This window comes from Bombus vosnesenskii, unplaced genomic scaffold, assembly GCF_011952255.1.
Source record: "Bombus vosnesenskii isolate JDL3184/JDL3185 unplaced genomic scaffold, Bvos_JDL3184-5_v1.1 scf7180000013264, whole genome shotgun sequence".
Lineage (NCBI taxonomy): Eukaryota > Metazoa > Arthropoda > Insecta > Hymenoptera > Apidae > Bombus > Bombus vosnesenskii.
Window position 1 is genome coordinate 1,813,691 of NW_022882924.1, and position 24,286 is coordinate 1,837,976.

At 44.9% G+C, this 24,286-nt stretch overlaps 1 protein-coding gene across 1 annotated transcript in view; it reads right to left on the reverse strand.

Annotated features, from left to right (window-relative positions):
- LOC117240437 (B-cell receptor CD22) overlaps positions 1 to 24,286 on the reverse strand; it is a 312,271-nt gene that overhangs the window by 214,989 nt on the left and 72,996 nt on the right. The window contains exon 3 of the mRNA XM_033506479.1: positions 20,252 to 20,296. Coding sequence (XP_033362370.1) covers positions 20,252 to 20,296 — 45 coding nt within the window. The remainder of the gene's footprint in view (positions 1 to 20,251; positions 20,297 to 24,286) is intronic.

Sequence of the window (24,286 nt, forward strand, 5' to 3'; positions counted from 1 at the left end):
GTGTCAAATGTAATCCAGATGAACTGTGCCGGCTAGCGCGTTCGTTCAACCCTCTGATGGTATAGGACGCGTCGAACTCGCAATAGCGCAAATACCATGACGAATATATTCAAAGCAATACGTTCGTCGAGGATGGAAAAACAGGAGGGAAACGAACGAGACATCTTCGTTGGCGACACAAATAAAAAGACTCGAACATGGAGGAAATTCGCGTAAATCCTGATTATTCGCAGCTTTTTGGATTTCTCATTCCGTATCGACGTTTCCACTTCCTTTACGAAGATTCTTCGAGCGGTTGCCTCGAGGTATAACGATCAAACCGAAGTGGTTGGCGAGTTCTCCAGGTGGATTTATAGCTCGCCTTAAGAAACAACGACCGTCGCCCATTTGTACCTCCGGCAAAGATCGTTATCCCTCGAACGGGCTCCGATAATTTAAAAAAAAAAACCGATGATATATCGCCGGTCATTAATTCGAGTACCGATCGACCCCAGCCAAAGTAACAGGTATTTCTTTTTCCCCTACGCGGCATACGTCCTTGCCCTCGCGGCTGACGATTAGAATACGAGTCGTGTCACGCGACAGTCGACCCCATCGCATTCCTCTTACCGCATTCCCGAACGTTCAACCTCTAAACCGTACGCTCCAAGATATTCGAACGTATTCGTACGGATGCTCCTGCTTGCCCCTTTTCACGCACAGTCTGCGGAGCGACACGTGGCTGAAAACGCCCGTAGTGTCGGTCGAATCGATCGGAAAGGCATCGTCCATCGACGCGACGCAAAGAGAAATTTTTCAGCGGCGTCGACGATCGTTTCTCCGTTTTCTGCGAACCACTCGCGCCGCCCCCTTATCCTCGGGGTGCTACGCGAACTTTATAACGCGAGAGGAAGTCAGCGGTGGGCGATGGGTAGCGTGGCGCCGCTTGCGTTTCCGTCGTTGAGCATTCCGCCACGTATTTCTTCCACGTATTTCGCCTGTTTGGTGTACAGCTCGTTCGTCACGAGGGCAAACCACCGTCGATCGTGTGACGACTTCGTTTCGCATGGAAATACGACGCCACAACGAACTGCGTGCTTAAGAAATCTTCCGGTTACGTGCCCTCGTGACAGTCAGAAGTCGATGACCGATAGTTACGTATGGACGTGTACGATCGTCGTTAGCAGTTAGAGCGACTCGAAGCGCGTTTGGGGAGGTAGTTTCAGGTTGTTCCGAGGGATGGAATGTATATATATATAGTGTATAGTCGTCGTCTAGTTTCGACGTGTAATGGGCGCCAATGGGTTAGGTGTGTTCGGTTCTCTGTCGAAGTAAATTCGACTGCCTGATTGCCTTCGCTTCTTTTAATATCGACGAATAAGATACAGCGAATATGTTGATGCGAGTATCTTACGATTAACGTCGATATAGAAGACGTAGTTTTATACGTAATAAAATAAAAAATAAAAGAATGCTTTGCCGAGGGATCGAAATTTTATTCTAAGATATAGCGCGAGGTATCGGAGAAGATTTGATTCTCTTATTTTTCTCAAGATCCGGTCGTAAATCAAAACGCTGGATCGTGCCAAGTAGAAGGAACGGCGTAAAAATAATTTTAGAACGGTGAGTAAGATTCAGCTCCTCCGAAAACGCTTAAGCCGTGGTTAATCGCTTAATCCATCGACATAGATCTCTTTGTGCGCGCACAATAGGTCAGGATTGATTCCAGTAGACCGTAACTACTTACGCGCCCCTTCCGACGAATATTTCCACGGTGAAAGCCACTCCTCTGATTCGTATCTACGATCGTTATCGGACTGTATATCTAAAAATTATTTTTAACGAGACGATGCATTTGGTTGAAATCGTTCGACCATTCGCAACTGTATATCAGGCGAAAACAAGTTTTTACTTGGAAGTTGCCGAAGATATTACGCGATAACACGTTTGTCGCGTCTCTCGAAAAGAAAATATTTGCATATTTCAACATTTATCAACGCGACACAGTTCGCCGAACATACATAGAAATATTGAATTCACGACACCGGCGAATAATTGCGCCCAGTACGAGTGTTATCTGCCGCCAATAACATCCAACTTTAATAGTACTACCCTCGGAACGACTTACAACTACCCTCTCGTTGCCACAGCACTTCTGCTCTCCTGCACGTGGCTACTTACACGAGCATATCGACCGTAGGAGTTATCTTGTGACGTAATTATAACTTGTAGTTTCTAGTACTTTAGTTCGCGGAGGTTAGTGCAAGGAGGAACAGGAGAAACAGGGGAAGAACAGCGCCGCAGTCTGAGAGATCCCCATTTGCCTGCCTTCGCTGAACAGAGATAGCGCGAAAGAGCGGGACAAACGGACGAGTAAAATGACAGATAAAGGACGAGAGGGGGGGAGAGAGAGAGAGAGCACGAGAGGTAAATGACAAGGAGGAGTGAGAATATCGTGGTGTTTGTAACATAGAAGGTAAACGAAGAAAAAGTAGAGACGATGGAAAGAACGGATAAAAGTAGAAGAATGAAAAATAAAAGGAGGGAAGACAGAGTTGGAAATTGAAAAAAAGGGAAACCAAGGGCAGAAGCAAAAGGACAGCAGAGATTGGAATGTGATTTCGTGGTTTTCGAACTCTCTCGAAAACAAAGCGGTCATCCACTTCTGTTGCTAGTGTCCCGTTGTTTTTTTCCTACGACTAACTGCGAGCAAAAACACAGACGCGAATACTGTATGATCGTGGATACTCGCTATATTTCACGATGATTATTCGTTTTAATTACTGTGTCGAAGCGATTCCGTCTTCCTATGCGACTAGGAATCGCGCATATAATTGCTGGTTAGAGACAACACCACCAGTCGTGTCCCCTTTGTAACACAAAGCATCGGTGCAACGTTGGATATCAAATATTTGATCCTACCTTTGGCCACGGATAGTCGAGCGAAGAGGAAAAATACTAACGTGGCAACACTCGAAAGAGATGGAAACGGTGGTATTTCATTTTCGGCAACATATTTGCCCTTTGAACGTCATTGAACCGCGAAACCTTTATCACAGAAGCGTTTCCACACGGTGTAACCCTCGTCTCGACACTTGCAGCGTTGTTTGCTCGCTGTAAAACGGCAACCAACACTTTACACTACGCTTTTTCTTTTTGCTTCGAATCACTCGGAGATACGCGACGAAGTCGCAATTAGCGATTGTTCGCGCTTTCACCAATTAAGGCCGTAGAGATATCGAAAAAGCAAGTGTCGCTTTCTCTATATTCTGTCCGCTGTTTCGCTCTTCTGTTGCAGCCAACGATTTCACGGCTTTTAGTTTACAAGACACTTGACTGGCTGCGGAAACGCAGAAACGAAAGGCGAAAACAGATCGTGGAAAGTTCCTCGCAATTTTACAGTTCACAGATCGAACGAAAACGAAACTAAATTATCTTATTTCCAACTCTTAATACGGTAACTTCTAATTACAACTTTTGTCATCCACTTTTTTTGGCGATATCTTAGACGACACGATCAGAGAAGGTACAAGTGGAACGTTATTTATCTACGTTAATCGCAATGCGGCAATAAGACATCTTGTTACGTTAGTATCTATATACCGAGCTACATCGTACGTAACGAGTTATACTAATTTACCCTCTTATACGATATGTACTTCGATGCTTGTCCGAGCAAATATCGTCTCTTTCGACTTGACAAACCACCTATTACCCGCGCCGCTTGTCCGCTCGATAGTTCCATTTTATTCGACGAAACAACCTGCTGGTCGTGTCTGACCAGATACGACGCTATTCTACTTGCCGCGCTAGGACGAATCTATCTTACTTATCTGGTAAGACAGAAGTCCAGACAAAGGTACAAAACATCAAGTCCAATTCTACTGCTTGTCAGATGAGACTCTTAATGCTTCGCTGACCATCCTAGAGTAACAATTTCCTGGCTGATATTATTCATCTTGTAACGCTGTAATGGGAAGAAGGAGAAAAAAGAAAAAGACAAAGGAAAACGGAAAGAAGATACGTTTGTTTCAAAATCTAAATACTAGTGTAGTTATAGATGAATTAAAAAATGATGTTAGGTCAGGTCAGAAGGTAGTTTGATGATTCAAGAAGGGAAGAAGAGGAAAAAAGAAAAAGACGAAGGAAAACGAAAAGAAGATACGTTTGTTTCAAAATCGAAATACTAGTGTAGTTATAGATGAATTAAAAAATGATGTTAGGTCAGGTCAGAAGGTAGTTTGATGATTCAAGAAGGGAAGAAGAGGAAGAAAGAAAAAGACGAAGGAAAACGAAAAGAAGATACGTTTGTTTCAAAATCGAAATACTAGTGTAGTTATAGATGAATTAAAAAATGATGTTAGGTCAGATTAGAAGATAGTTTGATGATTCAAGAATTGTCTGTGTTGATGAGAATCCCTTTGATAACAAGTGACAGTAACGGTAAGAGGAGCGAGCTAACCTTTAATATCGTATGACCGATAATTAATTGAGCTCGATGTACTTTGTTCGTAACTCTGTAATTCCGTGGAATTCAAAGAATAGTTAAACAGTGAGGTTAAATTTCGGTGTCAATCGAGAACGAACATATACGATTGGAAGTGTTGGAAAGACGTGAAAATTAGTTGACCAGAAGAGGGAAACTTGTTTAACTGGACTAGAAGCAAATCGCGCAGCTATCAATTCAATTTGGTTTCCGGTTGCTGCAACGCGAGCACGGTGTCGTCTTACAGGGCAAAACAGCCGCCCGTGTATTCGTAATTTTCGTAACACGATACGCAGCACCGTGTGCACTTGGTGCGGGCAAGCGAAAGCACGCGTACGCTAGTTTACGTGTATCCACGATTGACAAATTTTCAACGAGAGGACGGCAACACGTCTCCTATTAATCCGCCGCTATCGTTTAGAATATGACGTTGTTGCGAACTTTCTGAAACAGCCTGATTAATTTAACTCGAGCTTATGAAATTGCACCCACAGCGAGCTTCATTCGCGCATATGCCGGAACGTACTACGAACCCAAGCAACGGGTACAACTTGCGACAGAAACGCATGGCCGCCCAGCCGGGGAAACACACTTCCGGTTAAACGTCGTGGATCTTTTTCCTTTTTCTTTTTCTTTCTTTTTATTTTCCCCTTGGTAAATCCACGGCATAACCGGATGCCTGTCAAGATTTATCGCTCCTGTAAAAAGACACGAAAGGGGAAAAAATGCTTTTCAACACCCTGACCTTGCTTTTCCCCTTTTACTCTCGTTTCCTCCCAAGGGACCAGCGGCCGGGTTTATCGAACCACGCGAAGAATAATGAATCACACGCGGTACTACATCACCTGTTCCGGCGGGTTTGCGGTTGACAACTTCGAGTCAATCTAGAGCGAATGGCAACGTATACGTTCTACGTTTCTAAGTTTTTAATTACTCGTGTTAAAGAAAAAGAAAAAACGAAATAGCCTGGTACGATCGATTTAGATTTCGATTTTTGATAAAAATGGATATCGATCGATTTCGGCCACTGTAACGTTCGCGAGTAAATGCAAATGCGATAATTACAATTCAATCGAGCAAAATCGAAAGGATTAATAAACGACAGTCCATCTGATACGAGGGAAATTCTAACAATGTTTCCCCTGTACGGCTTCGATTTTAATACCTACCCGATCATTTGTGACGTTCATCAGCCTGTGTTTGAATATTATAATGTAATTATTATGAAATTATACAATGACAGCGTAATAATCTTCGAGAGAATAATGCGAAAGCTTTTGTAATTGTCACGTCGCTTATTTGACGACTGCCCCTGCGCGGAGTAATTTGCGACAATCTCGTTAATAAATAATTAGAATTATCGTATCGTATAATACGGAGTATTAATCGCATGTCGCCATTATTTATTGGGATCTTACCGAAATTCGCACTTTGGAAGCTAACGTTGAACAGAGGGACGAGAGGAGAAAAAAGAGAGAGAAAGAGAGAAAAGGAAAAAAAGATTATAGCAACGGTGAAGAACAGAAAACGAATAGTACAAAGCGTAAATAACACAGTGCTGAACTTTCTAATTAATAATACCGCGAACGATTAATTATAGAGGGGAAAAACTTTCGAACAAACACGCCGACCGCTTTTTAACGCGGCTGTTGTGGCCGGTGGTTTGGTACAATTTCCGCGTAATTACTGAAGTAATACCAAAACAACTCTCGTTAAAACTATTCTGGCCGAAGTAGGACGATGTCAAGTGGAAGCGGAGGTGAAGGTTTTAGAAAGCTACCAAACGAATAGTAGCGAATAGCGTTTCAATTACTACCCGTGTTATTATTCCGAAACGGCTTAAACTATTTTCAACTTTTTTTTTGTTAAACGAAACGGAACAACATAGTGTACGTACTATACGATGAATCGGCTTTCCGATAAAATTCAAGAGTTCTCTCGTACAATTCTTGGCAAACGATGCACGCGACGCGTTTTCCCTCCGGTTGCCGGTTCAACTTTGACTTCATCTAGAACGCTTCGTTCCCTTCAGGCGCGTTATCAAACTTCACCCAGATTCCACGGTTGTTCACAGCTGCAGATCCATCGCGAACCGGCTACAGACCTCTTTACGAATTTACAGCTCGCTCTGGCCGAGTTTCATCTGAATTTGCAACTTGAAGCACAACGGTCAACCGACTTCTCACGAGAGACACGACTGTGTACCCACACAATTATGAATCGTATCACGTTTCATGATCAACCGTAGCCTTAATTGGATCGCGTGGACAACGACGATTACGTAACTATTCGAAGGGGATCGTAGTACGTTTACGAGGCAGCTAAATCGAATAAATCATCGATCATTGATCCCGGGATAGCTTCAACCGCCACCGAGTTGATGACAACGAAATCCTTTCGTCGACGACAAAGGGAATATGGAACGACGTATCATCGAACGTGGAATTATCGGCGTGATGGCAGGCTGCGTGAATTTCCTCGACAAGCAACACGTATCGATATTGACGTAGTATCGACCGACGAAAGCGGCGAAACAAATGAAAACGTTAATTCGAAACCAGGTTGACCAGGCATCGAGCTGAACGAGAACGATCGAAAGCTTTGAGCCAGCTCGAGTGCAATAAGAGCCCTGCTGCGCCAATGAAATCTAACGAGCCGCGGTTAATTTTTCTAATTTACGAGAGCTTTCGCTGAATGCCTGAATGACCAGGTTTCACGAGCACTCGCGAGAATTTGATAGTTCCGTCGAACGTTTCTCGTCTGATGAATTGAATTCTCTAAACGATGAAATCGCCGGAACGAAATTAATTGCTCGTTCCAACTTATAGCTTTCTATTCATACCGAGTAGAGTTAGGCTAGTTTATATTCCAAAAAAAAAAAAAAAAACGTGCAGATTTATCAACTTATTAAAATAATTGCCCTCGCTGTCTCGGTGGTGTCACGTTATTTCTATCATCTTCTCGGTGTAATATTAAAGCAATACATCGAGCTTGTAAGAAGACGAAGGATAATTTTTCAAAGGATTTTTATAGATTTATAAACTTTGGTCATCGATAATCGTAGTGTTAACTGTAGCGGAAGAATAACGATAGGTATCGTCCTATCTTAAGATATTTTCCTCGCGATAATAAATAACGAAGGATATCCGGTTAAAACGTACAAGTTATTTCATCCAACACCGCATCAATCGTATCTTTTTGATCGGCCTACCGTACGAGTGTTCGTAATTCCGCGATAGCCGATCGTTAGTCGATACCGTCCTCTTCTTCGAAGCCTCGAAGCGCCCTCGAAATGTTCATCGAAAAATCCTCGACCGCGTAACCCACATGCGTCAACCGTTTCCTGTATGCCGCTACGACATCGAGCTCGCGTGACGAAAAAGATCAGCGATTATCGATAACTCTTGGAATTTTCAAACGGATCTACGTATATGGTCGACCAACAAGTTTCACGATTTCCACCCGACAAATTAACGCACTCGCCGTCGATAATTCCCGAAACATGGGAAAAAGAAGAATTTGAGCAGTTTGCCTTTAAATACAACGTTATCGGGTTACGAACGTCTTCGTCGTCCGTGTATTCGTGAGAATTAAAAGACTCTGCCTCCCTTAGATATCCAGGCGAAAAATTGTCCTTTTCTCAGAGTCGAAATATTGATAATAAACGGTCGCAAGATTCAAGGTACCAGCGGGTCGCTTGTTTTCCTCGAAGAAACGGAACTCTTTCGCCCTTTGTCGAGAACAGGCTGAAAACTTCTTTCGAATACGCGGACGCTGCGGGCTAACCGAAAGAACACACTAAGAACCGGAGGATTACGGAGGCACGCGGGCTCGAGGTTGACCAAAAGCTTTTGTCTAGAATTGCTTGAAAACCGGCAATGAGAGTCCTCCGAAACTCTCCCCCTATCCAGACCAATTACCTTCTTTTCTCTCGTCCTTTTCTCCAGTCCTCTCTTTGCCCTTTTTTTTCCCCTCGAGGTGTCGCGAACCTCATCCCGCGACAGAAATTTCGTTCGCGTTCAATTTTAGCCGCGGGATAAGGGATAAATGCCAAAGTCGTCCGTCTCTGTCGTTTTTCTCTCACCCTCTGTTCCTCCTCTCCTCCTACTTACCGTTCCGCCGTCCTTTGCCAGTCCCTTTGCCTTCCACGCTTACTCCTACACCCTCTTCTCTTTGCCAGGGCTAGGCCCGTGACACGTTCGAGTATCACGCGGAATTAAAAGAAGACGAGCAGACGTTTTCGTTTCACGCTTCGCAACATATATGGTTTCGACGAAATCGAAAAGCAGCTTACCGTAAAGCGTACTGATCCGTGAAAGTGTTAGGGCGTGTAGGCTTTTGCAATTTTATACGCGTCGTTTCGTACGCTTCGGTTTTAGAATTATCGAGTTAATTAATCTGCTGCACCATTGATCCTTTTAGTTTGCACAGGCTTAAGAGATTACGTTGGAATTAATGATTCTTCGAATGTCACGTATACCTATATCCAGTCACGTATACCTATTTGTATGCCACACGGAGCCTCTAAATCGTAATCATCGAATTCTGGATAAACCCTCGACGTTTAAGAATTCAGGCAACCAGCGAACGCGCTACTCAAACAGACGCAGCCTACGAAATTAAGTCTGGGTATGGTTCTCTGTTTAATGTCGCCTTTTCAACCACCCTACGATTAGTACGACCGACCAAAGTGTACAGTGTGCACGAAGGAAATGGAAATAAGAAGACTATGAGAAAGATGTAAGTTCCCATGGACGTATTTTAGAAAAATCGTGCAAGTTTCCAAAAATCAGCGTTGCTAGTTTATGAGATTTTTATGAGACGGTAAAAATTGATCGTTTCAGCTGTTTTGATAGCTTTACGGTTAATTGGAACGCAGGAAAACGACAAAATACGACGCGCGTGTTTATCATCGAACGTATTATCATCGAATACACGATAGCGATAACTCGCGATAGTTCTTCTTTCCCCAAAATTGATACTACGAATCGTACGCTGGCAGGAATACGAATTACCACGCGAGAAAACGTGGCACGAGTTCGTCCGGAGTTGTTACAAATTCCAGCTGCGAGTCGAGAACTTTTAATTCCGCGTGATGTACAGCTGTACCGTACGTACTCTCACTTCGGACCACCGACTGATCGATAACGAGAGTGAAATTGAAATTGGCCGACGCCATATCGGCCGCTGGAAATCCATCGCCCTGGAAATTACACGCCGAGTTAAATATGATTTTTCGACTTCGTTTGCTCGAGTTAAATATCGTATACGCGCTACGGCGAATGATCTTCCATAATCGAAGGACAAAACGTTGTTTAAGATATTTCAGTAAATTATATTCTCGTTATACGTTAGTAGGACTTTTTCAAATCAAAGTGTCGTTCGTGAAACGTTCGATGCGTAAAATTTGCATAAAGTTTTCAAACAGAGTCTACCAAATCGTTGTACTATCGCAGTCACGGTGTCAACAACCGTGCAAAGTAGTAGGGAGAACAGAGAGTTACAACGGGAACGCGCGTAGTCTGCAGCATAGTGCAGAGAGTTAGATGGTACAACATACACAACGCACGCATCAACTCGTACAACGGAAACACACAGATATCGGTAAACCGCAACAGTCAGCAATCATCTGCAGTCTTTCATTTTACACGATCCTAAATCCATTCGCACTTGGATGGCCTCTCGAATCGGCGAGAGAAATTTAAACGATACCATCGTTCGATCTGCGATCTTAAAATGAAAAAATTCATTTCGCGATCGTTCTCTTCGCGATCGTGTCTCGTTCGAAATTCTCTCCTGAATCGATCGTGTCGCGACGATCATCCTTTCGACCGTTCTTTTATCTGGAACAATGCACTAAGAGATAGGGTACTTTATTCGAACGATCGAACGATTCACGCGTTTTCTGCAGGTAGCTGTCGCTACCTCGCTAATCGAAGAATGGAGAGTCGGCGAGAGGGAAAGAGGGTGTCGCGAGGTCGCGCAAAAGCGTTGGCCCAATTTACCACCGCAGCCAATTAGCCCGACATTCGGTTCTGTGCCCGTATTCAAGACGACCCTTACGTTATTCCAGCCATTTGGAATTGCAACACGCAGCGCAGTAATTCCTTCCACGAGCGCGTACTATGTACACGACGTACGTATATATACGTAGAGACCGGCAACTTCATGCGCTCTGTTATTACGTTGGCCACACATAGATGCACACACAGGGCGAATGGCAGGGGTGCTTAAAGTTGGACGTTTTGGTAATTCGACGCCACTCGTACACGGGTACGGCCGTGTAACCGGCGGCCAGGCCGGCTGCTACAAGCGACAATTAGAATCTGTTTGCATAATCAAGATAATAATGGAAATTCTGAATGGCGCGCGGGGGATTATTTTGGTCCGCCGCGGTATATGTATATACAACGATACAGGCGAAAAGGAAGCAATACCGTGTTATTACGCTGTCGGGAAACGAAACCGAATTCGCGTCAACTGGAATTGCTTACTATTTTGCGCGGCAAATCTTGCATCTCCGATCTAATAACCCGTATCGCGATACATTTCTCGCGGAATAAAAGAGAAAAGGTTGATCGTATTACGAACGAAATGCTCGCGATTTTCAACGATATCTCATCGACTGAATTATCGTTCTGGGATTTCTATTCCGTATACTCCATTCCTAAGATGTTTACCTGGAAAGGGGAAAATCTTGCGCCTTAATAGTACCGTAACAGGATCATTTGTCACCGAATGTTATTAGCACGGAAGGACACCCTACGCGAACGACGAAACGTCCTTAGATAACGTCTAACTAACGATTGTACGACCGATCATCACCCTCTGAGCGACCAGGCAAAGCGCGTAGGCAAAGGAAAAAAGTCAGTCGATATCCTCCGGACCAATCGGCTGGTCCGATTTCATTACAACCCTCGACCGTATGCCTATTCTCGGTCGAAGCCCTGTACGAATCCGGGCGGCGCGATTGATCGCCCATAACAGGTTCACCGATGGGAAGAAAGAAAAGGGAATACGGGCCGAACGAAAGGCGAACCGTCCTGTTGGAAAGTTGAAAATAATAAATTGTTGCCATTAGCAGCGAACGCGGGGCTCTAACTGTCCGTCCAGATGGCAACTGTACGACGGAGAGAGGCGAGGCTTTCGAACCAATTTATCCCTTTGGCCGGTGAATTCCCCGTAGCTGTCATCGGTGATAATTCTTGTCCGGCCCGCGTTTCAGCTATCCGACCGGAGCGTGCGATATCTGTACCGAATGTAGAGTAACTACTGGCGGTGAAATAATTTCGTGACACGAGCAGGCGTCGTGGTAATAAAAAAGAGACAAAAAAAGGACAAAAAAAATGGAAGAGAAGAAAATAAAGCAGCGACGCGACGCGAAAGGATGAAAGAGGGTGAGAAAAGGGTGCGTTCGTGAGCGGAAACGAGACAAATTATCGCGCGACGTGTTCCACCCCTGTTGGTACGAACGCTTTTCCGGCAAAGTTAGCTCGCCAAAGGTATCGGTTCGAAGGATCGCGTTACTTCGCTTCTCGAGGGTAATGCTCGGTCGATTACGACGCTCTTTTCGCGTTCTTGGGATTAAACGGTGTAACGAAAGAGCGTGCGTTTGATTGGATTCGTAAGAAGAACCGAAGGTAACGATGAGAATCGACGGACGACGTGTCGTTTATGCAAACTTTAACCGAAGACATTCCGGTTGGTTTCGCGAGAACGTTTTCTTCTCGTCGACTCTGAGATATCGAGTTTTACGAATCGACCAACTCCTGAAGTTTATTCCGACCTCGATCGAGATAAGTTTATTCTGTTCGGCACGGATCAAGTCGAATACAATACCATTCGCGGATACCAGTTTGACGTGTCTTCTTGCCAACGAGGAACTTTGGTCAGACTCGAATCGACAGACGACAAGAGTCAGCGGAAAAGTCAGAAAGACGTACTTTGAACTTGTTTCTACACGGCCTTTACCGCTCTTTGCGACTAAGAAATATCTTTCTAAATCATTTGGAAATATTTTTTGATCGATTCAAATAATCGATAAGGGGCAGGAACGGTCGTCGTTCTTATACCGCGCGTACGCTCTAAACACACTCGACGTTTCGAACAAACTTTCGAACGCTCGGTGATACAGTTTCACGAAGACCAAAAGAATTCCGCTCGAACGGTACGATCTTCCGAGTTTCGTTCCGTTTCGCGTACAAAGAAGAAGAAAAGCGATCTATGAAGAAGCAGTGGATACGCGAGTTCCTTCCGTTCGTGTCTTTGAAAATGGCAGCACGGGTTGTTGCGCGTGTCGTAGAACGGATCCGGATGCAATGCCGTGTGAAATAAAGTAGGCGTGAAATAGACGCCTTCTTGACGCGGATTCCTCTTTCCTCTCGTTTCCGTAACGTGTAAGAGTGCAAATGTGTCCTCGCGTAAGAGTGTAAGTACTCGGCTCGCAGCACGAGCACGGAAAGAACGTCGACGCAATCGTGTGACGAACTGCCGGCAGAGCGGCCGGATGCCATTTTACGAGAATTAATGTAAACACAGAGAAATACTCGAGCGTGGTAAATTGACGAGAACAAATTAGATCTCTCGTCATGAAATTAACACCCGTCGTGGAACGGAGCGTCACGTCGTTTCGATCGTGACACGTAATTATTCCTCGCTTTTTCGTTTTACCCTGTATTTTCGCTCTCGCGATTTCTCTCTCTCTCTCTCGCTTTCGTTTCTCTCTCTTCGTAATCAACTTTTCGAATTATTATCAAACCGCGATCCACGTTCATCCCTATCGTTGTATAATATTTCAAAAGGAATATCAATGATTTCGTACGTTGTTGATCTTCGTGACGCGTGTTTGTTCCACGATTTTTACGAAAGCATTTTGGCAACCTGTTGTTCCTACTATGTTGCGAAATAGTTTCGTTATTAAGGTATTAAAAGAGCTTGCATTGCGCTTGGGATTTTAGTAATTATGACTAGTTTATGAACATGAAACGTATCACATCGTTACAGAGCATTATGCTATTTAATATACCATTACCGTGATACACTATTAAAACATATTACATCGTTTAACAGCTGCAATTACATCCAGTATTGTTCTATCTAAATTCTCTCTGTACGTACGTTACTGCCTTTCGTCTATCATACTGTATCAACTATCGTTCAACGAGATCTATACCCAAAATCTTTCTCTCTCGAAATTATCATCGAATGGCTGATCCAAACGAGTCTCGCGAATGATTTTCGGAATTGGTCGATGCGAGTCTGCGATACGTCGAAGTAAATTAATCCCCGGAACAAGGAAAGAGAAACGATGTTGTAACGCGAGTGCAAAAACAACGTGCAGGTTTAAAAGAGGAAAAGTATACGAAAAGACGTCTGCACTTAATTTCGTAGCGCTAATAAGGTTACGCTGAAACAGTGCTTCGTATAGCCGTGCTTTCGCTTTCGCGTGTAAGTTAATACACGTTAAAAGCAGAAACGCTTTCCGTAGCTGCAGAAACAAAGATAAGTATATTAAACGGATTTCAAGTGCTTTCTGTTGCTGCGGCAACAAAGATAAGTGCATTAAACGGATTTAGTTTCGAGGCCTGGGAGAAGATGACGAGCCACTTTGTTAATTGAGTTTTGCCCTTACGATACCGGCTGTATACTTCTCCTCCTCGGGGGGTATTAAATAGCGCGGGCTGCATTAGCCCCGACTATCGACGATACTTCCGGTATATCGTGCGAACCGAAGAATATTAATTACTCGATTCGCCCCAACGAGAACCACCGACTTATTTTCCAATTACGATTCGGATAATTAGAACTCTTCCAACGAACGCGGTGGCAGGCAGAAATTGATCGGTCTATTTCGCGCTGAGAAATCGTTAATATGGATTTTGAATTGCTGCCGTAACAAAGGCTGTCGGTAAGAGGACTCGTTTGAGAAGGAAAAATCCGCGCAGAAGAGAAAAGTTTATGTGTATCGAGTTGGCAACTAAGTTATTGCGGATTTTGTAATTAGATGGTAATGACAAAATCCTCAATCGCTCGGTTGACAACCCAATAGTTCGTTAAAGTGCGTATAAATAATCTATGTGGTCGGAATTCGTATAATAGGTATCCAGTGTGCACTCGCTCTCCGTATGATTTTTCGTCCATTACGGTAGGAATTCAATCGACAGGAGTTCGTTTGATCTCGTTCATTCGAGAACGATTAAAATTTCGTTGAAATAAACGAAAGCCCTGTAAATGCGACGAAGGAGTTGTAAAAGTCGGGCGCGGATTATGCGAAAATGTGACAGAGATTTAACTCGTTTTAACTTTACGTACGAAATAGTACATTTTTCTGTTCGTTAATTATACTTTAACGTATGAATTTCTCGTTTGCGAGTCAAGTGAAAAGTGGCCTCGTTCGACCATTATCGGTGGATAATGGCTAGCAAGCCTGAACGATATCCTTTCCCCTGCCGGTGTGTAAAAGGAGGACCACCTTGCGTCTATGAAATCAGCACAGCACCGTAATTATCTCGACTTCCGTGAACTCTGCAAACTTCGGTATTACGAGATTCAAATCGAATTGCAGAAACTCGACAGAATGTCGCTTCTCTGCATCTGCTACCGACAATGCTCACCGCTCGAGCGCGAATCAACGTAAAACGGCGACGTCTCGCCAAGAAGCGAGTTCGCAACTTCCCGACCTCCTTACCGTATTTCATCGGATTCTTTCGTCGCGCGACACTCTCTCCTTTCTGTGTTGCTGGCATCGTGCTCCACGTTCCCGCGTCTCCCTCTCGTCGATATGATTTCGTAATCTGCGCCAAGTCGCCGGCGACAGCCGCGGAACGAAATACCGCGAGCCGGTCCGAAGTAAAACACGTCGAAACGTTCGAATGCCAATAGCGAACTCTCGCTTTTTTCTTCGAATCTACGAGATTTATCGCGCGACAGCCGTTCTTGTTTACGAACGAACGGTCAAACGAAGAGCAAAAGCTTTTCCCTCCGAACATGGGGTGAAACTGATACGAGAAGTCGAAGAGTAAAACGTTAATTGCGAACACGTATCAAGAGGTAATGGGTTCATGGCAACGCAGAATTTTTAATCTCTATCTCCCTTTTACAGAGACGATTGTAGAAAAAAGACGAGTCCCTACAGGCCAGCCCCACTAGCCATTGGCCTGTGCAACCGAATGGCTCGTGGATAGTTAAATTCGTTTTCATTTCGTTCCGTTTCGTCTCGTTTATTTTTCCCTCGATTTCGCCGTGGCTGGTTTTTCGAGCTGACGTTAAAAGGCGCTGGCCAGGCGGCTGCTAGCCGATCGGACATTTTACAGCACGCGTTTTAATGCGAATGCAATTTTACCGCAGTCCTTTAAGCACGATACGCGAATGCATCTACGATGGTGCTGCGTTAACGGCGATTTGGCTTTTTAATTCCTTATAATAGTCTGCCTTGTATAATATTAGCGCAGATTATAGTATTCCGTGCGCTATTTCACCAAGGTACGCGTCTTATTTCTATCAAAATTTTATTCGAGCCCTGAATTTGATTACATAGAGGACTTTTAAATCTTGCACTCGATACAGCGTTACAGTTTGAAACATCGACTAACCCCAACCAACCCTACTGATTCTTGGAACTGACTTAAAGATAAACAAATGTACCAGTCATCCTCGACACAGAGAAACCTAGTCGATATCTTCTAAACATATATCTTGCTCGATGATCGATAGAAAAACTGATCAAAGTCCTGTTCCACGACCATTTAGAGGAACGATGCTCTTACGATCCGCTGCGAAAGGCCAATGGCCTGTGCGATGCCAAACTGCATTAGGAAAAAATATCGGTGCAATGGATCTGTTAGGGAAAAATCGGATGAAAAAGTTGCGGTCGCGTCGCAAGTTGGGAATTAATGAACGACCGCTCCGCGGTCGAACAAAGAGGCAAGCTATTACGCGTTTGTCGTACAGCGGCGAAGACAGCCAGAGTGCACGGTCTCGCGCGTCGAATTAATTAAACTGAACGCATTGTCCCCGCAGGCCATTTACCCGGAATATCTATAAAGCAGCTTCGTGCCTCGAAGGGACTCATTACGAAAATTGATACAGATCTCCGGCTCATCCGACGCAACCGGTTCATCAAGAGAACTCTGATTAAACAGACGATTCCAACCAATAGGGAGAAGACGATAGAAGAGTACCAGGTAGACTAAAAACAAGTTGAAAGTGAGAAAGGGTAGTAACAAAGAGAGTTAGAGGAGGGTTGTAAGGGAGAAGGGAAAGGGAAACAAGCAGCCAGGCAGAGGGGAAATGATATTGAAAAGGGAATTCAGAACAGAACCAACGGTGATCCTCCACTTTTCGCAATTTCTGGCCAACCTGGCCGAAAAGGAGAAGCACCTTACAACACCTTACCTACTCGATTCTGGTCCATAGCCGCGCACAGTAGTTACTAAACCGATGGAGGAGAGGATAAAACGAAGCAGGGACCGGCGAACTAATCAGACTCGGCCAACCGTAGTCGTTTCCCCGGAGAAGCGGATGCTTCCTCTCGGCGGACAGGATAATTTAAACTTTCCTACACGATGCACCGCGTCCACGTATCTCGATCACTCCGCTAAACAGAATTAGATACGAGCATCAAATTCAAACGTTAACCATCTCGCCGTCTTGTCTCGCCACGGTATGCGCATCCTCTCCTCTCTGCCGTCTGATCCTCGATGGATCGTTTTGTCTGCGTCCTACGAACGGAGTTTCCATTTCCGTTTCGTCTATGCTCGCGTGAAATTCGCATAACTGCTGCATACGTTTCCAAGATAAAAGCTCTCGTCGTCGACGTCTGAAATACGACGATGAAAAAGCCCCCGATGGAACTGTCCCGTACGTGCGCGCAGACAATTTAAACTTTCCTTTCCAGCGCGAATATCATTCGAGGGTTAATTACCGGTTGGATATGGCGAGCTGATCAGCTTCGTTCCGTGTCGTGCGTTCCTATAGAGACCCGGGATTGCATCCCCGGGAATCTGTTTCCAACTCGAATCAATGATTCTTAAGCTACGAATAAGGCCAACGATTTCTCATTTCGTTGCTCTTCTTTCTTCTTTTAGAAGTTCGGGTAAAGAGAAAAGGAACGTACAACACACGGTACGTGTTGGGTCTCGTTTCACGTACGGAGTATGAAAGAATTTGCGCGTGTGTTAAATCTCCTTTGGTGACAAAGGAAGAGAAGAATTACACAGTATCAATAAATAAACCCAAGCTGATTCGTACGACAGATCGTAGTCTAACGTTTTACCCGGTTTTACCGTGAGCTACAAATTCGGATAAAGCATATGTAGCTACAGCACGCTCTATATCCTTACCCGCTCTCGTCCTTTCTCGTTTCGAATTCCGCCATAGCCCGCGTTTTTTCTCGTTCGATTTCCACCGCATTGCTTCTGTTTTCCACCGATCCACCACCACCGTTCCTTCAGTTTTTCCCCAAATATTTTTCATACTCCGGTCCACCGCGTTCATATCGACCACCGATATAGGTAAAACCACGCGGTCAAACCGCGATTATATCGACCGTAAACGCAAAAAAAAAAAAAGGAAGAAACGCCGACCCAGAATCCGGACCGAAACGCGTATATATAAATCGCGATCGAATATCGATCGCCGAGGTATGTGGTACGTACACGTATACCTGTGAAGAGCACGAGTCGGATGGGCACATCCGATTCGCTGTACGGCGGGACGTGGATTTTCATCGAGGCCGGACTCCAAAGCTCACCATCGACGGATCCGATCGAACTTTCGTTCCGTCTTCCCGTTAAACCTCTTCCATCGAACTGCGTCGGTTCGTTTAACGTATAAACCTTTCCTTCCAACTCACCCTCCACTCAGAAGACACCGAATGTTCAATTAAGGCGATCCCTTTCGAACGAGCCGGATCCAAGAGGACCGGAATCAACGTTAAAACTCGACGTCCGAAAGGTTTGGCGAAGCGCACGCGCGTCCTTTAGGGTGCTCGCGTGAAACAGAGAAGTGAAAAATTCACAGATGACACGAAAACCGAGGCAATTTAACTTTTACGACGAAGTCGAAAGTGTGGTGCGCGCGTGCTTGAGCCCCGGCGAAGCTTTTGACGAAAGCCACCGGGTATCGGCGGTCAGGGGAAAAGGACTTTACCGGAACTGCACCTAACGGAATACGTTACTTCTTAATCCGTTTCTGGCGAAAATGTGCCCAGGGAAAACGAACCGAAACGTTTGATGGCGCGATCGGGTTTAACGATGATCAAAAAATATTTCAGTTTCTACGATAAAATATATTTTCAACGTCCTCCTCCGAGGGCTTCGATACGAAACATCGGGGAGGATCTTTTTTCCAGCCGGGCAGGATTATTCATTTTTCCACTTTCACCGAAAGCTTGCGAGAAAGTTTGTTCGTTGAAACGCGTAATACTCGTTAACGATCGATTAAAGTCGCTTCGATTAACCAAATATCGCGCGATGGGAAAATCGTTTTGTAATATTCTCGGTACAAAGCGGTCAAGTTGTTCGATTTTCAAACATTCTTCTCTCTTTTTTCGCTTTTTCTTTTTTCGTTTCGTTGGAACCAGCAATAGAACCGAATCCGCGTAACGTGGTTAACGTCAAAAACTACGCTGTATTGTACGCGACCTACATTGTATACGTAACTATGGTCCGGAAAGGACATAACGCTGGAATCTCGTAACATGTGTGCGCATACGACGGGAAACTTTCCGTCCGACGACGCGTATAAAAAATCATCGTCTCGTCTTCCTTTCGTTTTCATCTTCCGGATACATGGGTGCGATAGACCGGGACGATATATGGAATTTGTGCGAGAATTTCTCTCGCGTCCGTCAAGCACGTGGATCTACGATAGTACGCGTCGACGTTACGTTGCTGGAATCGAGGCTGGCACGGTAGCACGAGGAAATGAGAATTTTCGAATTTAGGAAATCGTAAACCACGGAAATTTCGTTATCCAGCTGCAACAGAGTGCGCGTATCACGCGGGTTAAAAGTATCGGCGCGGGGTGAAGTGAAACGAGTCAACGATTTACGAGGCTGACAGTCGTGCTTTAACATCTTTATTTCGCTGCCACTCTCGCCGAAAATTTATCGCCGGTCCGTTCATCTTTCCATGGCCCGCGCAATTACAAAATACCCTCGTTAATCGAGAGGCTTACGTCAATTACGCTAATGAGCGGCGCGAAACGAACGCGAACGGCCAAGTTGTCATTACTCGAAAAATTAACGCTTGAACCGGCCCGCGGCTCTTCCAACGCGCTACGTATTCGTTTAAAGGTACGCCCCGTTCCAATTTTCCGTTTCGAATTTAATTCTGATCGCTCGTTTACGGTCGATCGAATTATTCGGCCGCCTCGTCTCCTTTGCCGTCCGATCTTCCCTAAATCAACGTATCAAATTGCCACGTTTTTACGAATATCTTTCGTCGCTCTTTCGGAACGTTTGCGAAACGAAAGGAAGATGCGGTAAAACAGTGTAAGTACAACGTGGGACATACGTTCTACCGCATGCTAGAAATCTGAGTTACGCAAACCACATGGATTGTACCGGTTCAGCTGTAAATCTTTGCATATTTTATAACTGTTAGTTTTCCTGTACGTGTGTAAGCAAGAAATACGTGTATCGCATCCGAAAAAAAAGAAGAAGAAGAAAAGAATGTTTCAAGCCCGTTCTATCGCGTTATAAAAGACCGTCTTATACGAAAGTCCACGGTACCAACGAACATCGACGGAGTTGTCGACGGCTCGTAAACGACTAAATAAACTCACCACCGCTCCTCGGTGTGTCAGTGGGGCCAGACCGTTGTCGCAGTCCTGAAACAAAGAAAAACATTGCCTCGTTACTTTACGAACAGTGTATTGTGTGCAGATAAAACTGTGAAAATAAATTGTTCTGTGGAAAACGGATTCCGCGGGGGACGAAAATCCAGCGAGATCTTTCGAAGTCTATGGTCGAGGCCTTTTCTCTCCCTCCCTTGTAACGTGATAGCTGGATTAATTTTCAGAAATATTCGAAAATTACCGCGAAACTTGGCCGACCGTGGCGAACCGCTCGAGCGAAACGTACCCAATGGATGCTCGCTCGTAAGCTGATGCGCTCCCGCATTTTAATGAGTTTCATTTTTTTAATAATTAACACCGGCTGGTTCCGGCTGGAACCGGATCGCTTCTCTACATCCTCCTGGCTACAACGAAAATTCCCTGCAATTCGTCGGCAAGGTGAAACGACGGGGCAACGATGAATCTTGAGATTCTCTTACGCGAGTTCCTGCCGAGAAAAAGGACGAAAATAATAACGAACAACTGCAGAAGGAATATTAACGGACTTATGACACAGAAGATGGTCTACTGCTCGCGTTTGCTTGGGTTTATGACACGGTCGCGAATCTTCCGTTAGTTTCGAGCCGAGGAATTTTCGTTTTGACAGCTGACAGCCGGTGAAAAGAAGGATGGTGTTCGAAGGGGAAGCAGAAAGCGAGGCGCGTTAGTTTCATTCCGGGCCGCTATACGTGATGGACGTTTTCGAATATTAGGCTCGGTCGGAAGGAACTCGTCGATGGTACATTCGTCGATGGTATATTAATCGAATGTAGCGGTTATCCGGCAAACGAGAAATTCAGTGTAACGGTTTCGTTCCCGTTAAGAATTAATCGACGCATTCTAAGATCGATACATTTTCGTTTATTAATATCTTTGTATTTAGGTGAATCAGTTGAGATCGACGAGCGACTATATCAGGCGACTGTCGTCGTATTTTGAGATTAGTCGAATTTTGAGATCGATCGAGAAAGCGTAAAAATTAGGTCAGCAACGGTGTTAAAATAATTAGAGAAACGCAATTTGCGTGCCGACAGAAGTTGAAGCGTTAATTCTGTGTCACCGACAACGAAAAAATACGAGAGGGACTAATACGAAACTATTACATATTTTAACGGGATCTGAAACCCGTCAAACGCACGGTATCTCTGGCGTAACAAGCGAAATTCACGTGGTAGACTCTGGCCGAAGAAAATCGTAAAGAATCGACGTTGGAGGGGACGAGTGGAGGGCGCGCGAGGTGTTCCAGCTGACTTTTCTCACTCGAATCTTCGGTGTTTCTCGTTCGTCGAACATAAACGGCAAAGTTAACGTACTTACAGCTCCCTATCGGAGCCAGATCCCCATCGTGTGCGCCGGTTTTATATCTCCTTCCTTTGCCACCCTCTCCAACGCTCCACCCAGTCCTCGACGACCTTCGCCGCCGCCTGTATAAGCGCGACCCCCCGCCCCCGTAACTTTCGCATTCAAACTTTATCTACGGTACTTTTTGAGCGCAACGTCAACTCTACATCCCGCATGCCAGTCCTCTCAAACTCGCTGAATTACAAATCGAACGTGGCACCCTGTGTACGAAGAAGGGAAAAGGGGAATAAAAGCGTCGCGAGCAGCGGCGGAACGAAAGAAAACTGAGAGATGGAAGGAAAGATGGAAGGAAAGAAAAAGGAGAAGCTAGAGAAGAGGAGGACGAAGAAGAGGAATAGAAGGTCGGTTTGGGGATCGAGAAGGAGGCAGAAACGAGGGTATTTCAATCTCGTTCGTTGCCTCTACGCCACTCCGACGCATCGAGTTCGAAAACTTTCGCTTCTCGGCTCGTCCAGCTGACTGAGTTTTTCGAAGTGGTAAAGAAACCGGATCCTGGTTCAGAGATCGTGCACATTCTCACTGCTCACCTACACGCCACGCCCCCTCTTCCCGTATCTTCCTTCCTCTTTTGCACGGTTGGTCTGGAAAAAGCGGGAATGGCCTTCCGCTCGGCAGTTTGTTTAACGAAGCGACCCGGTAACGGTGGATATTCTTTTTGCCAGCAGATAGGAGAGGGAAACTTTACTCGCTCTTAATTCTGTTTACAGTAGCGACGAAAGCTCGTCAGAAGTTTAGAGAGCGGGATAGATTAACGAGCGTGGTCATAAATCCTCGAATTCCGGGGTCGAAAGGCAGCCAGAGCTGCGTCCACCACGCTGAAAATAACCGTTTACTTTGCCCGTTATCTCGATCGTGGAATGGAACTCTCACTTGCTGTAATTGCATTCCAACCATTGGTCATTGTCGTCCTGATAAACCCTACCTTCTTTCCACTGTTCCTTAGATCATAGAGTTAAAAACCGAGCAACGACCGTTCGTAACGGTATAAATCGTCGCGTCTCGAATTTTCTTAAATCTTAGAAATTGGTCATCGCAGAATCTCGCAAACCAAGCATTCTGCGCTCAGTTCGTTCCCATCGTCTTCCTTCGTTCTCTTGGCTCTGCTTCCATACGCCTTCTGCGCCACTTCCATTTTCATCTTCTTCCGCTACAAATTAATGGTATCGTCCTCCGACCAATCGCTTTCTACGTGGCATAGATTAAATTTGTCCAAATTTAAATTCGCCAATGACCATTCGTCGTGACGAAGAGCGGACGGTAATGGATACGTCGCGAGCTTATTTTTATATAATAAAGCAGTGTCTTTACGCGGCTCCCTTAACGGCGTTCCTCGGCGAACGATTTGGCAGAATGGTCCCCGAAAAGTCGTAAAAGTCAACGAGGACGAGAACGATTCGGTGGCAGAACTGGCGCGAAAAAACGAGTGAACCTCGTCATCGAGGCCATATATGGCGGCAGCCGATGGTTGGTCGTTCGTATAGGTGAACGCAACTCGGTTGGCGGGTTCTTACATCCGAACGACAATATGTATCGCACGTATGTGTGGGTCGGGTTGTAAGTTTAACAGAGGAGGGTACCGGCAAACGAGAAAGATAAGAGGAACGTGGGTAGACTCGCTACTTCTCGCTGCCGATAAGAGATCGCACCTAACTTAACCTAGTCTTTGACCTAGGACGAACGACCGGCAGCAACCCTTACCAACGACCTGCCGTTCGCTTCAACTGGTTACGCTCCTAATATCTTTCTACGTTTTGTTAAACAATAGAACTACCACACCGGTCGAATCGACTGGTTTTACAATTTTATTTTCAAATTCCTACTTCGTGTTATACTTTTTCCTCCAACGATGTGATGATGACTTTCGCAAGATAATTAAAAAAATAATATAATGAGTTTTATTTTCTTTTTTATGTATTGAAACTGAAAATAATTTTGTATCAAGTACTGATTTTGCGAATCATACGGAAGACGCTACGTAATTTTTATAAAGTCGAGAACAGAGATAGATAAGTAACGGATTAAATTACGGTGTTTAAAATATTTCTTATACTTGCCCGTTGTGCGTGTTTGCTTTCTATTATCGATTTTTCGAGGATCGATAACGCTAAGAGGCAGGAACGAGTGATTCGCGTAAACGATCCACTAATTGCCCGCAGCACCATGCGAATAATCTGATGATCAGCGGCAAACAAATTGCAGGCGAACACGCGCTACTTAATCCGCCGTATTCCATGATTTTCCAAGAGATCTGCTACGTAAAGAAACAATCGTGTTTGAGGCCCGTTTGTTTCGCAACGAAAAGTAAAACTTTTCGACGCAGCGTCGAACCGCTTACCGAAACGATAAAACGCGTTATACGAAAAAGAAGAGGAAGAGAAAAAGTTAGAGAAAAAAGCAACGGGCAGACCTAATTTGGCGAATGAAATGGGACAATAGGCGATGCATCGAAACAGCCGTCGCTATTTAGGAATATTTCGGTGTAATTACTGGTTAATTCGTTTCACGACAAATTTGCTTAACCGCGATCGGCCGCGAATTCACCAATTGCGAAGCAAGAGAAAGAGAAAGAGCGTGTGAGAGAGAGGGAGGCTGTGTAATGGGGAGGAGGTAGAGAGGTAGTTC